This window comes from Equus asinus, chromosome 15 (assembly GCF_041296235.1).
Source record: "Equus asinus isolate D_3611 breed Donkey chromosome 15, EquAss-T2T_v2, whole genome shotgun sequence".
Lineage (NCBI taxonomy): Eukaryota > Metazoa > Chordata > Mammalia > Perissodactyla > Equidae > Equus > Equus asinus.
In genome coordinates this window covers 536,934-550,276 of record NC_091804.1, presented here as the reverse complement: position 1 = coordinate 550,276, position 13,343 = coordinate 536,934, and the positions used below count along the sequence as shown (strand labels likewise).

At 50.6% G+C, this 13,343-nt stretch overlaps 1 protein-coding gene across 3 annotated transcripts in view; it reads left to right on the top strand.

Annotated features, from left to right (window-relative positions):
• The window catches only part of ABHD12 (abhydrolase domain containing 12, lysophospholipase), an 84,447-nt gene that overhangs the window by 59,351 nt on the left and 11,753 nt on the right, over nt 1–13,343 (top strand). For all 3 annotated transcript variants that reach the window (XR_011494477.1, XM_044748746.2, XM_044748745.2), the window contains 4 exons: nt 14–138; nt 7,106–7,211; nt 9,662–9,781; nt 12,611–12,641. Coding sequence is in view for 2 of the 3 variants with exons in the window: in XM_044748746.2 (XP_044604681.1) it covers nt 14–138; nt 7,106–7,211; nt 9,662–9,781; nt 12,611–12,641 (382 nt within the window). In the remaining variant the exon portion in view is untranslated. The remainder of the gene's footprint in view (nt 1–13; nt 139–7,105; nt 7,212–9,661; nt 9,782–12,610; nt 12,642–13,343) is intronic.

The following is a 13,343-nucleotide window of genomic DNA, read 5'->3' as shown; positions in this document are numbered from 1 at the left end:
TTTCCTCTTGCAGGCGAAAGGGCCTGTGGTTCCGACTGAGGAAGATACTGCTCTTTGTTTTGGGGTTGTACTTTGCCATTCCGTTTCTCATCAAACTGTGTCCTGGGATACAGGCCAAACTGATTTTCTTGAATTTCGGTAAGTGCTCTGTGTCCATTTTTCCTTTAATTTTATTGAGTTCATTTTCATAATGGTTTATATATTTCTATGTCCTCACCCAGATCAAGAAATAGAACATTTTGATTACCCAGGAAGTTTCCTCGTGCCCCTTCCCAGTTGAAGGCTGTTTGTCCTGAGGGTGCTTTTCCCCAGGGCTGGTGGGTGCACACAGGTGACTACTGCGTGGCTGGGGCTTGCTCTTCGGCTTAGGTGGGGAAAAATGGTACCACATGGACAGTCTTCCAAAGCTGTTGTATTGCAGATGCTTTGTCAGTTGTGCGGTCTAGGATGTAAACTGTCCTTAGAAAAGATGACCACTAAAAAGAATAATAATAATTAGGCTCTTTTTCTTTAAAAAAGAAAAAATATCAGACTTCTTTTTCCTTAAAAAAAAAACCTGACATACTTGGGTTTCTGTGGAATTGTATGCTGGCGTTATAGGTGGTGTAGTCTCCTTAAGTTAACTTAGACCTCGTGTGTTCCAAAGGTGGTTTTTCCTTCATGCTATTTGTTTACTTTTGTGCAAGTGGGAGGAGAAAGGAGCAGAAGTATCAGGTTTATGGAACAGAAGGTGTAGAGCTCCCAGGTATATGGTTACTGACAATAACCCTTTTAAGGAGCATCGTTTTACACCTGCAGGTGAGGCCAGGTGGGAAGGCACTGCTGTCTGCAGGTGTGAGGGGTTTGAGGCTAGAACATGGTGCTTGGCACACAGCAGGTGTTTCATAAGTGCTGGCCTTCAAATTGGGTGTGGACGGCATTCGAACCAGACGAGGCAGCTTTTGTGGACAGCGTTTAGACAGCTGAGGTGGCTGTGTGTGTGCTCTTGTGGATAGCGTTTGGATCAGACGAGGTGGCTATGTGTGTCTCTGGCAGTGCTGGTTGCAGAGAGTGGTTTGAACGTTGTGTGTTTGGGAGCTGGAGGCTTGGAAGCTGGGCTGATGCTGTGGAGGCCGCAGGGGAGCTGGTAGAGAGGAGTGAGGAGGAAGAGCCTGAAGACCTGGGAGAGGACAGTGGACAGGAGGTTGACATGGCCCATGTGTGGCTGTGGGCTGGAGCAAGCAAGGCGAGGGATAGGTGGTGCTGGGGGCGGACGTGTCACAGGGCTCCAGACCCTTCATCTGTAGTGACCCAAGTGCTCCAGGCTCTGCAGCGCCTGGGCATACGAGTTTGGGGTGTTACATCTATAATAGACTTACTCACAGAAGCTTGGAAGTCGCTGGCTAAAAGGGGATTTCTTAAGAGGAACAGTAGGAGGACGAGTAGAAATAGTAAGGTCGATATTTAATACTTCATAAATCGAAAATGTTTTTCATGTGGTGTCTTAAAATAGCTGTAAAATTCGTGTAGTCTACTCAGAGGCATTTGATTTTTCTAACAGAAACGTAGCTGAACTTCTAGGAATTTATCATCTAAGTTTTTGCCACTTGTGAGAAGCATAAACTTAAAAGGAACTAACAGTGTTCTAAAATCAAGGGAGTTTTGTTTTTCTAACTTTAATATCCCTTAACTGTCCCTAGTTGGTCCAGCACAGAAGAGAGTTTGGGTTACACGTAAACACGGAGCTACGTGGCTGCAGGTTTCAGGACGGCCGGCCTGCCTCAGTGGAGCCTGCCCGGCTTTCCCGAAAGGGAAAGGCTGCGCAGGCCTCTGGGGACTTGGGCAGAGGCCTTTGTGGCAGCGAGTGCATGTGGGCGCTGATCTTGGGATAGAGTCCCAGCAAATATTTGAACTGAGGTGATTTTCTTCAGATCACTTATTTGGACTGCTTCAGACACAGCCTGCACACTTTGTTCTGTTGGTTTCCTGATGAAGTGGCAGGACATTCCCCAGGAGCAGAACTTTGGACTCTCCTGGCCCAGCCCCCCGTAGCCCAAAAGAGGAGGGGTAGGCTTGGGCAGTGGGTCTGCTCCGAGCCCCCCAGGGAGATGCCTGTCCCTGATTCCTTCCTCCCACGTGTCTGCTGCACAGGAATGGGGTTGCCTACAGGGGAGTTTTCAAAGGAGGTTTTTAGTTGACTGTCTGTGCCGCCTCCCCTGCAGAGAGGTGGGGGTCCCCAGCACTGCCCTGTGGTGACTTGACAGTTTCACCTCCCGCTGCTGGAGGGCCTGTGTGCTGGGGTGGCACCTCCATTCTTATCTTTTCAACATGTGTATCATCAGCCTGTGAATTTCCATCTGGACATTAAAGGAAGTGTAATAATCTTTTGGGCCTCAAAACATGATTAAAGAATATATTCTTAAGTTCACAGCAAATCTGTCTGAAACTAAATTTATAAATCAGATAAATAAGCTTTAGAAGAAGCATAGCACCTATGATCTAACACATTATTCTACTTTACATATATTTTCATAGTAAAAAATACATGGTCATTCTAAAAACAAAGAAAAGATTAACTGAGAAGCCCTGACTGGCACTGAAGAAGAAAATGAAAATTGCTCTGAGAAAATTAACGTTGTCATTTATTTCCTGCTGGCCTCCTCTGAGTCTGTACATGTAAACGTAAATATATGTGCTTTTCAATACTCGCGTGCAACAGTCTGACTCCATCCCAGCGATGCTGGGTTAATACCCAGCATTTTATGGTCTTCAGTCTATATGGCTTCTCGGCAATTCTTTTGCCCTCAGATCTAGAACCATCTCCTAGTAGAAATGAATATTTTGGTTCAGAGGCCTGCACAGAACTGCTTCTCTCTGCACATTGCCTTGGGCCTTTTTTGGAAATAGGTTACATATATGAATTATGTATTTGTTTTTAAAGCAAAAGGCCAGCTAACGCGCGTCAGCCTTCTCCAGGACAACAATGCATAAGCCTCCTCTTTTTCCTTCCCCTTAGCAGTCCCTGTGAAGCCCTGAGAGCTTTCTTCTTATCTCTTTTCTTCTTTGGGAAGCCTCTCCAGCCCCTGGCGCTGAGTTGGAATTTGATAAAGCCCAGAGAGCCCTCCCAGCCCCCGTTGTTGGCACCCCGCCTCTTGCACGGTGTCAGGCCTGCTCCTCATTTAGTGACTGGGATGAGGTGTAACCCCAAACTTAAAGTCTCCAGGCATTCACAAATGTCCTTTACTGCGAAGTAGTTTCAGCCTCTCACCCTATCAGATGTTTTGCAGAACAGCTGAAAAAAGGAAGACAGAGGAGGTGGTTCTCCATTTATTCACATATTGATTCAGTGATTGTTCTCTGAGCACTGTTTGTGCAGGATCCTTTCTAAATCATTCCCGTTGATGTTTGTGGTTGCTGATAAAGGATGACATTGCCAGAGAGTAGATAATGCAAAACAGGAAGGAGGAGAAGCCAGAGGCCTGGGTCCCAGTGGCTGTATGGGCCTTGCTGGCCTGTGGGCACAGGACCCTTTGCATTGGGTTCTCGGGCTGTATAACCTCTGTGAGGCGTAATGTGTAATAGATAGCGATGAGGAGCTGGGTCACTGATCTGGGCTCCCCACTCCTGACCCTGCCACCTGCCCAGTGGGCTGCCAGCAGGCCGTGTGCTTGGTCCCTGTTCCAACCCTGTAGATAAAGCAGAGGCCCAGAGGGTAGGCTCGAGCCAGCATTCCAGAGTCATGGGGCCAAGGGATGTGATCACACAGGAGGTCAGAGGGCCTGGTTCCCCACCTATTACCAGCCAGAAGGAATAAGATATGTTCTGGCCCAGGCAGATCCCACAGCCCTCCTCAGGCCAGCCTGGGTCTCCTGCATCCCTTAACCCAGTTGCTTTGCTTTGTGGCATTTCTGCTAACTTACAACCAGTTGGTGGTTCCTCTGGCCCCCACAGTCTGGGGCAGTCTGACCACCAGGGCTGACCAAGGGCCTTCTCCTAGCCGAAGGGACTGCTGTGGGAGGGGAGGCACCTGGGGGGCATCAGCTGTTCTTGGCACATTCATTGCCTCCTTTTTCATGGTTGTTTCTAAAACATAAATAAAAGTAAACTGGAAGACAAGCTTTGTGGAGTAAGGCTATCCTAGAGTAGAATCTGGCTTCTCATCTCCTAGATTTCTTGGGCTTGGAAGCTTTTGACAGTAGCTGCTAATCCTTGTAAAGCACTTCTCACGGGTAGGGAGTCCTCAGAGCTCTGGGGTAGTGTGTAAGTAGCTTGGCTGCCTTCTCTCCAGACACAGACCAGCGAGACCTGAAAGTAGAGCCAGCAGAAGCCAAGTGCCCTCAGGGCTTGATGACACCCACTTTCTGCTTGGCATGGGGACTGGGGGTGGGTAATTCCAGCCTCAGGAGCAGAATCGATTAAGTGGCTATGAGTGGGGAGTTGATAGTGGGCACTGGGTTTGGATACTCAGAGTTTGCTTGAGGAAGTCATTTCCCCTCACAGTTGTCAGATGATGAACTGGCACATCAAGCTGCAGCCTTCAGCTTCCACAGAGGGGAACGAAGTCACAGAATGGAGATGGCAGGAGCGGGCACCTGCTTCTGAAACAGCGTGAGAAAGGGAGGCCTCTCCAGGCCTAGGCCTTCTCTCTGGTCAGGATCCTTCTCTGAGTCCTGTTGCCACAGTAGAATCAGAACCCATGAGTGTGGCTGCATCTTCCTCAGGGGGCAGCCGTAATAAATACCACAACTTGGGTGGCTTAAAACAACAGAAATTTATTCTCTTACACTTGTCGAGGCTGGAAGTCTAAAATGAAGGTGTCGGCAGGGCCGCGGTCCCTCTGAGACTCTCGTAGATCCCCCTGCTCTCTTCCCAGCCTCTGGTGGTGGCCAGCAATCTCTGCTGTTCCTTGGCTTGTAGCTGCACCGCCCCAGTCTCTGCCTCCGTTGTCACATGGGTGCTTTCTTCCTGTGTCTTTACATTGTCTTCTGTCCTGGTCTCTCTGTCCCAATTTCCCTTTTGATAAGGACACCAGTTACATTGGATCAGGGTCCACTTATTGATCTCACTGAAGCTTGATTACCCTCTAAGGACCCTGTTTCCAAATAAGCTTACCTTCTGATGTGCTGGGGTTAAGACTTCAATGTGTCTTTTTGGGAGGACACCAGTCAACCCATAACAAGGGCCTTTAGGGCCAGTTGGAATCAGAGCCAGTGTACTTTGCTCACTTCTTATCCAATGAGTCAGTAGCGTGGCTGTGGACTCAGGTTGCCTGGGCACCAACCCCCAGCTCGATCACATATGAGCTGGTGGCTTCACAAGAGCTGTGAAAGGGCACTCGCACCAGCCTCTTTCTGGGTGGTGTGCCTATTACAAGAGGCACTGAGGGGAGGCACGCACGACACTGCACCAGAGCAGTAGGAGCACCAGGAGATGCAGCAGGCGAGGATTCTGCCACTGAACCCCCGGTGCAACACCGGGAAATATGCCGCCTCCTTTGGTGCCATTTTTCTTTTGAGACAAAATAATAATAAAGTTTAAAAAATTTAACCTACTTCATGGGGAAGAGAGGGAGTAAGAAGCTGGAGGTATAGATAGCAGCCCTGGAGGGAGAATTTGTCTCCCTGCATGGTCTGAAATGCTCAGGGAGTTTCTGGGGAAGGAGCATGTGTGTATCCCCATGTCCTCATGAGTCAGATATTTCATTTCTTTAGCAAATGCATACTGAGCTGCAGTGCCATTCGAAGAATGAGAGCTAGATGTGCAGGTATGTGGGGATAGACCATTCAGGTGGAGGGGACAGCAAGTACAAAGGCCCTGGGGTGGGAGATTGATGGGTGTAACTCAGGATGGGGCAGTAGTGGGAGATGAACACATTTGGCTTTTGTGCCACGTGGATATGTGAGGTTATTTAATGAAACTACTCTCTTCACCAAAGAAAACTGTCAAGAGATGTGTGACTTCCTTGTAGAAGGTGGGATCGGCTAGAAGTCAAGACCACACTGCTCTTTGTCTCTACCCCTTTTGGGAGTTGCTGTTTTATAAAGTGAGTAAATCCACCTCACAGTTTTGAATTTTTTTTTTTAAGTTTTTCAGTTTTCAACTAAATATATCTTGAAAAATTGTTTTTACCACAAGCAATAAAAGTACAATGATACATAAGGGAAAAATTAAGCATCCCCATACGCACACACATGCTTTGAACCCTTGTTAGTAGCCTAGTATGTCTTTCTATATTTCTTTCCAAGCCACACATGGGTGTTATTGATGTTGACGTTGTTTGCTCGTTTTTGCAATAACAATATGGGGTTGTGCAGCACAAATGGTGATCTTCCCGCTCCTTCCCTGTTCTTCTCACCTACCTCTAATTCACAGATATTCCCTCAGGTCAGTGGTCTCCATCATCTCTGTCCAATGGCCCCAGCAGTTTCCATAGTGTGGGTGCATCACAGAATCCTGCCCTGTGCAGATTACTTGTTAAGGTTAGGACTCCTGCTGCCCTGTTCCACTCGACGGTGTCAGCTCTGGACGGGTCCTCTGGGTCCATCTGCTTCCCTGCACCCACACCGTGTCTTCCACTGTCCTTTCTGCATGAAGGGACAGCCCCACAAACTTCGGAATCCCATTTAACTGCCTCACACCCACATTCATTGAGTCCTGGGGCCGCAGCTCCAGAACACACTGTTCGTCTGTCACCTTTCCCACTGTCTCGGGGACTGTTGCTGGATGCCACCCGGCTCCAGCCTTCAGTTGTAGCTCACTTGAACTGCTTCCGCAGGCCTTGTCAGCCTTGTCTCTAGGCTCTCTTGTGGCCAGGTGCTCCCTCAGGCCTCTCAAGGATCTTTCCTTCCTTCGTTTGCATATTACATCTTGAACGACCTTCAGTGGGTCTGTCTCTACTCAGACCTGTCCCTTGCTGGAGGATCTGTAGATGCTCTTGCAGTCTTCCAGCTCAGGCTCACCCACACCCCTGCCTGAGGCTGGAAGGCCTGGCGCACCTGGTAGTATTGCATTGGAAAAGAGTGGCGCTTTTTAAGAGCTTCGCCTCTGCTGTGTGCATGTGCACGTGTGTGCGTGTGTGTCTGTCCACCCCCCCTAATCCTGGTTTTCATCTCTTTTTCCCCCACAGTGAGGGTTCCCTATTTCATTGACTTGAAAAAACCGCAGGATCAAGGTTTGAATCACACCTGTAATTACTACCTCCAGCCAGAGGAAGACGTGACCATTGGAGTCTGGTGAGTGTCCGGCCACGTGGCTGCAGGGCCGAAGCGCCTGCCCTCTAGGCTCTCTGGGAGGCAGGGGGGCCCTATGTAGTGTGGCCAGTGTTGTTCTTGATGGCAGCCTCTGAAACTGTTGCCTGTTCGCTCTGTTTCCAAAGCAGAGATCTCAGGTAAATCCAACCCTAATGGAGCGCTGACAGATGGCAGCACACTCCCGTCTGGGGTTTTCCAACAGCACAGGCTTGGTGAACCAGATTGTTTTCTGTGGAGAGCCTTATCTCCAGGGGGCAGGGGGGAGCTGGAAACAGAGAGGCTGAGCACAGACTCACCAGTGCAGGGTTGAGACATGCCTTTTCTTTCCAGAGAAGGGAATGTGTGGATGTTGGGAACAGCGTGGTTTCTCTTCACCTGCAGCACTTTGGGCCGTTGATAATGGTGATGTTCACTGTCTTCTTAGTATGTACCTTTTTAGCCATAAATTTAAATTAGACCTAAGCTCCGTGACTTCTCTCTGTCTCCTTGGAATATATTTTAAGGTTTTTCCTTTGGACAAGCGGGTGTTTCCAGACAACTACAGTTGACCGCCCTTCCTGTGGCGTTTCTCCTTCATCTCAGATGAGCTGAGTCCCCCTGCCCTTTATCTAGCTGGGCCTCCTTCGTGCCATGAAGCCTCCCCGCCGTCTCAGATACCACTGTGTCTGAGTGGCTTCTCTGTGGACTCTGAGGAAGCTCAGGTGCTCCTGAGAGTGGCCTGGGCATACCTGCAGGGAGAAGGGCAACTTTGGCTTTTAGGGGCTGATGCTGGGCCCAGAGCCTTTCATCAGTTCTGGTTTGATTTAATCCAGCCTTCGCTGAGAAGTGTGTGTGCGTGGAGCACTTGGCTTTTCCGTCTTCAGTCAGAAGGTTGATGCGGTTGCTCAGACCTGTTTGGTGGGAATTGGTTGGTCTTCCTGCTAATCAATAGAGGTCTGTGCTTTGAAGACATGGGCCTTAGCCGGGACTCCTTCCTCGGGTAGTGTGGTCATATTGTGGGGAGGGTGTTTGTGGTGCTAATCCTTAGGCTGAAAGCTCTCACTGCAGTCCCCCAAGAAAGTGGTACTTAGTGATGACAGTGGCGAGTCTGAAGGTAGTGACAGCCACACTGTGTGCTGGTGGGTGCCTGCTGCCTGCCCAAATCTGTGCTCCGTGCTGTGGTGAGAGTGGTGTGGGCCCTGGGCAACAGCAGGCACCGTCCACCAACTGTCTTCACCCGGCGCCCTGTTGGATCCTCCCCCCAGCAAAGGTGCAGGGGAGAGCTGAGGGGTGTGCTGAGCTATCACCTCCTTCTCAGCTGCCTGTCGGTAGGCATAAGGTCTCCCCTTGGCAGGACTAGGGTCCCTCCCCTCTGTCCAGGAGCTCCCTGGGCCTTTGTCAGGAGACCCAAGTTTGGGGTAGGCTGGCTACTGGAAGCCCATCAGCTCCCAGCATCTTTAAAATGTGCCTTTCCATCCCATAGATTTATAATTATAGGAGAATCATAATTACAGTGTCAGAACCACCTAAAATGTGATCTGCTGGAACAGATCAAACACAAATGTTAGGAAGAGATGCTGAAACTTAAGAGCTAGAAAATAAGAAATTGGCCAGTTAATATTTTCAAGCATTCTTGCTAGTGAATTTGAATATGTTTTACAGAAAAACCTTATTAATTCAGACCCCTCCCAGTGATTAACAGGTTGATGTGGCCTGAGTTAAGATTAACTGGAACATCTCTCTGAAGGAGGGTTTGGTCAAATAGACCAAGTTTCTCTGTGCCTTGCTGGGGGTGGGAGGAGCCATGTGGTTGAGCTCATCCACACAGCGTGTCCGCTGTGACATCTCCTCCTTCAGAGGTGGGTCTCCTCCAGGATAGCGTGTGAGCAGCCTCTGGAATGTTCCATACCTTAGAAACAGTGCTGTAAGAATGGCCAGGCTTCCAGTTCAGCTCCTAAAGCTCAATGTTGCTGAATTAGCACATATGACAGCATGATGCTTTCTTAAGTGTATTATGAGTTAAATTGTGTACAGCTTAAAGATATGGATATGTATGAGGGGAGATGATGTTACTCAGCTAGTATTTATTAAGTCCTCATTCTGTGCTAGGCCCAGGTGAATGCCTGGTGACCGATCCAGACGAGATCTTACCTCACAGAGCTTCCCGTTCATGTGGGAGAAAGAGCTGTCCCCCTACCCCAGGTAACTGCTGCCAGTGTGAGCCTCTGTGGCCCAGCAGAGGCCCATTTGCAAGTCAGGAAATCTACTTAAACTGCCAGAAGCCATCTCTACAGCTTGGAGTTTGGTAGTTATTTGTTCAGATTATGGGGACAGTTTGCCTCCCCAGCCCCCCCATCCTCCTGCTCTCTGCTTCGTTGTGACCTGAGCTCCACAGTTGTTCCGTCCACAGTTACCGTCACCTAATCGTGCCGCCCCTCTGCTTCTGTCTCTAGGCACACTGTCCCCACCGTCTGGTGGAAGAATGCCCAAGGGAAGGACCAGATGTGGTACGAGGATGCCTTGGCTTCCAGCCACCCCATCATCCTGTACCTGCACGGGAACGCGGGCACCAGGTGAGGAAGAGGAGCCCATGTGGTGCGGGCTCGTTTGTGGGCAGGAGTCCTCGCCCTCTCGGCTTTACTGACCCACTGCAGTGAGGCAGCGGCACGCAGTGGGACTGTGGGGCTTCCTGAGAACAGAGGAAGAGGCAGAGTTCCTTGGGGTTTGGGGAAACTGACAGGAAGCAGTGTTCCCACAGGCTCAGAGCAAAGCAGGACTGTGTGCAAGTGGACCCGGGCCCTGTGTGCTTGGGAACCGGCATTAAGCAGATGTGGGAAGCTGTGTCCAGAGACCCTTCATCTGCAGCTGCACCAGGGGTGGGATGGAGGAGGCTGTGTCTCTGTCAGTGACCCGGATCCTTGCCCCTGTAATTTAGAGGGGAAAGTGTCTGAGGGCCCCTGACTTAGGGAACAAGGTTTCTCAGTGAGTAGGGAAGTGGTGCACCCTCAGGGAGGGGTCGTAGCGAGACTTGAGGGCCACAGTGGGCAAAGCTGTCCCCTGTTCACTAGCAGCGTCTGTCACCCCAGTCTGAGGATCACAGGCAGCTTTCTGCTGGCAGGCGTGCCCTGCTGGAGGAGGAGCCACACATCCTGGGAAGGGGCAGCGAGTGCTGAGCAGGGGCAGGGTTGACATCAAAGGAGGGTTGGCCAAGGCAGAGGAAGGCCATCGAAGAGACCCCAGCTGAGCACACACAGACAAGCTCGTCCTTGCAGCCACTCATGGTGCTGTCAGGTCAGGGTGACTTGTGTGAGTTCTCTGCTTCCAGCCGTCAGCCAGCAGTGAATGCTACTGCATCCTCCTGGGCCGTCAGTGAAGTTCATACTGTCTGTTGCAGACAAAGTCCTTGCCCAGGTTTATTCCAGATGCTTTTCAAGGGTGAGTTTAATGGCACATCCTTCAGACTAGCTGGGATTGGAGCGTCCATCCTTGGTTTCAAGATGGCTCCTCCCACCCCACGGGGTCAGCCTTGTTCAGAAGAGTCTGTGGGAGAGCTGGCACAGGTGAGGTGGGGAGCGGTATTTTCTCAACAAAGCATCACTTGAAAGCCCCGGGAGGTCACTGTTGCTGCAGCTTCCCTAGGATACATGAGAGAGCTGGCAAGGAGTCGACAGGAGGCAGGGCCACTGCAGAGCCAGAGTGAGGGTCAGCATGGTGCCTTGGCCATGGTGGCACTCTAGGGAGTGGTCATTTAATAGGCAGAACCAGCAGGGAGAAAAATGCACAAGCCTTTCTCAGGGGGAAGGCAGGCCACAGTGGGCATCTGGGCACAGGGCAGTGCAGGAGGTGTTGTAGGAAGTCCAGGAAGCCTGGCCCCTGGGGATGGTTTCTGAGCCAAGCGAACAGAGCGCTTAGCTGCTGAATCATGAATGCATTTGGCAATTTGCTTTCTTTGTCTGAGACAAGCCACAGTGGATTTCTCTTCTGCTTTTCAAAGAGCAGGTGGCTACAGACAGCTCTTGTAGTGTCTTTCTATACATGAGAAGCCTCGTAGTTTATTGTGAATTAAGGTTCAGTTAAGCAATGCCAGTCACCTTGGAAAAAGGGAGACCAAATCTGCCTGTAACTTCAGGTTTGAAGGAATGTTGTGACTAAAGGGTTTGCTGCTCCCTCCCACTCCCCACAAAGACTTCCTCGTGCAGCTCTCTGACAGGCTCCCTGGGAGCTGGAACCGCATATTGTGTTACATTCTAAATCCCTCTTCCCTTTGCTCACGGTGGAGAATTTGGAAAATTTAGAAGAGAGCCAGTAGGAACTCTTCCAAAGATAACTGAAAACACTTTGCAGTATTTCCTTCTGGTCTTGAAACTCATTGCTTTCTATTTTTGTTTCTGCATTATATTTGTTTTCCTCCTTCTTCTTGTTCTTATCTCTGTCAAGGACACTCCCTCCCCCAACACACACACCTGAAATGCCCAAAATGCTCATTATGAAAAAATAAAGGAGCTGAGAAGTCTGGAGAGGATGAGCCTGCCCACAACACACTTTCCTCTCCCCACGCAGCCCTGTCCCCAGTGACCACCAGCCAACAACTGGACAGAGAGCCGGAGAGGGTAGGCAGTCCTCAGACAAAGAGGCACAGCCCTGTGAAAGCCTGGTCAGCCTCTGTGATCAGCAGTGCCCACTGAAACACTGGTCTGTGGGTGAGGGGCTAGGAGACAGCCCTCCTCGCATGATCAGCAGGATTACGAGTGCACACACCTCTGACCCAGCAGTACCCCACACACGGGGCACACGCTTGTGAAAGGACATGGCACAGGCTGGCCACAGCCACAGACCTTCAGTTATACCAGGTGGGAAAGAGCCAGAATGGCCACAAGATGAGGAAGGGAACCAGCACTGAGAAGAGTATAGTGAGAGCTGCTTGTGATTTGTGAGTGAAAAGCAAGAGGCAGAGGGCGTGTGGGCTCATTCCTGTGGGTGGTTGTGTGAGTGGAGAAGCACCGTCCCTTCCGTCTACACAGGTGACCCCTGGACTCTGGGACACTGAGGGAGAAGGCTGGATGCTGGGTTGGGGCGGGGGGGCTTGCTCTGTATCTTTTTCTATCTTCTGGATTTTGTATTGTACATATACATTACCTAGTCAAGAATGAAAGGAGAGAAATAATGAAGAAATATCCACAAAGTGCTCAGACTGTCCCTTGTTTGGCATGGTACTACCAGAGGCAGGCTTGGAGCCACTAGGGTACCCTGAGGAGGAGGTCACCTGTCACCATCAACCCTCCCTGTATGGATTTAGGGACCAAGACACTAAGGGCCCGGATGCTCCAGTGTTGTCCCTGAGGCCTCCTCTTTGAGAAGATGCACTAACACCCATTCTTATTTCCTTCTCCATGATGCTCCAGAGGAGGCGACCACCGAGTAGAGCTCTACAAGGTAGGTAATGATGGCCCATGGCATGTAAGGGGCAGAGCAGTGTTCCACAGTGCGAGGACAGACAGAGTGGTGCCCACACGCTGGACAGATGGACAGACAGAGTGGCGTCCACATGGTGTGAGGACAGACGGAGTGGTGCCCACACGCTGGACAGATGGACAGACAGAGTGGCGTCCACATGGTGTGAGGACAGACGGAGTGGTGCCCACACGGTGGACAGAGGGACAGACAGAGTGGTCTCCACATGGTGTGAGGACAGACAGAGCGGTGCCCACACGCTGGACAGATGGACAGACAGAGTGGTGTCCACATGGTGTGAGGACAGACGGAGTGGTGCCCACACGCTGGACAGATGGACAGAGTGGTCTCCACATGGTAGGAGGACAGACGGAGTGGTGCCCACACGGTGGACACATGGACAGAGCAGTGTCCACACGATGTGTGACAGACAGAGCAGTGCCCGTGTGTTGTGTCCTGGCTGTTCTTTCCAGGAGGCATGGGCAGAAGGGAGTCCTTCTAATAATTTTCAGAGTTGATCACCTTTGGTCTTTTCAGCGCCACCTTTTGTGGAAGTCTCTACCATGGTGTGCTCCCATAATGCTGCCTCCAGGGATAGTTTTCAAAACCAGGGTGATTGGACTTTGTGGATCCTAGGCCAGATGTTGGACGTTGCATAAAAGGCGTTTGGAGTTGTCTGTAGTG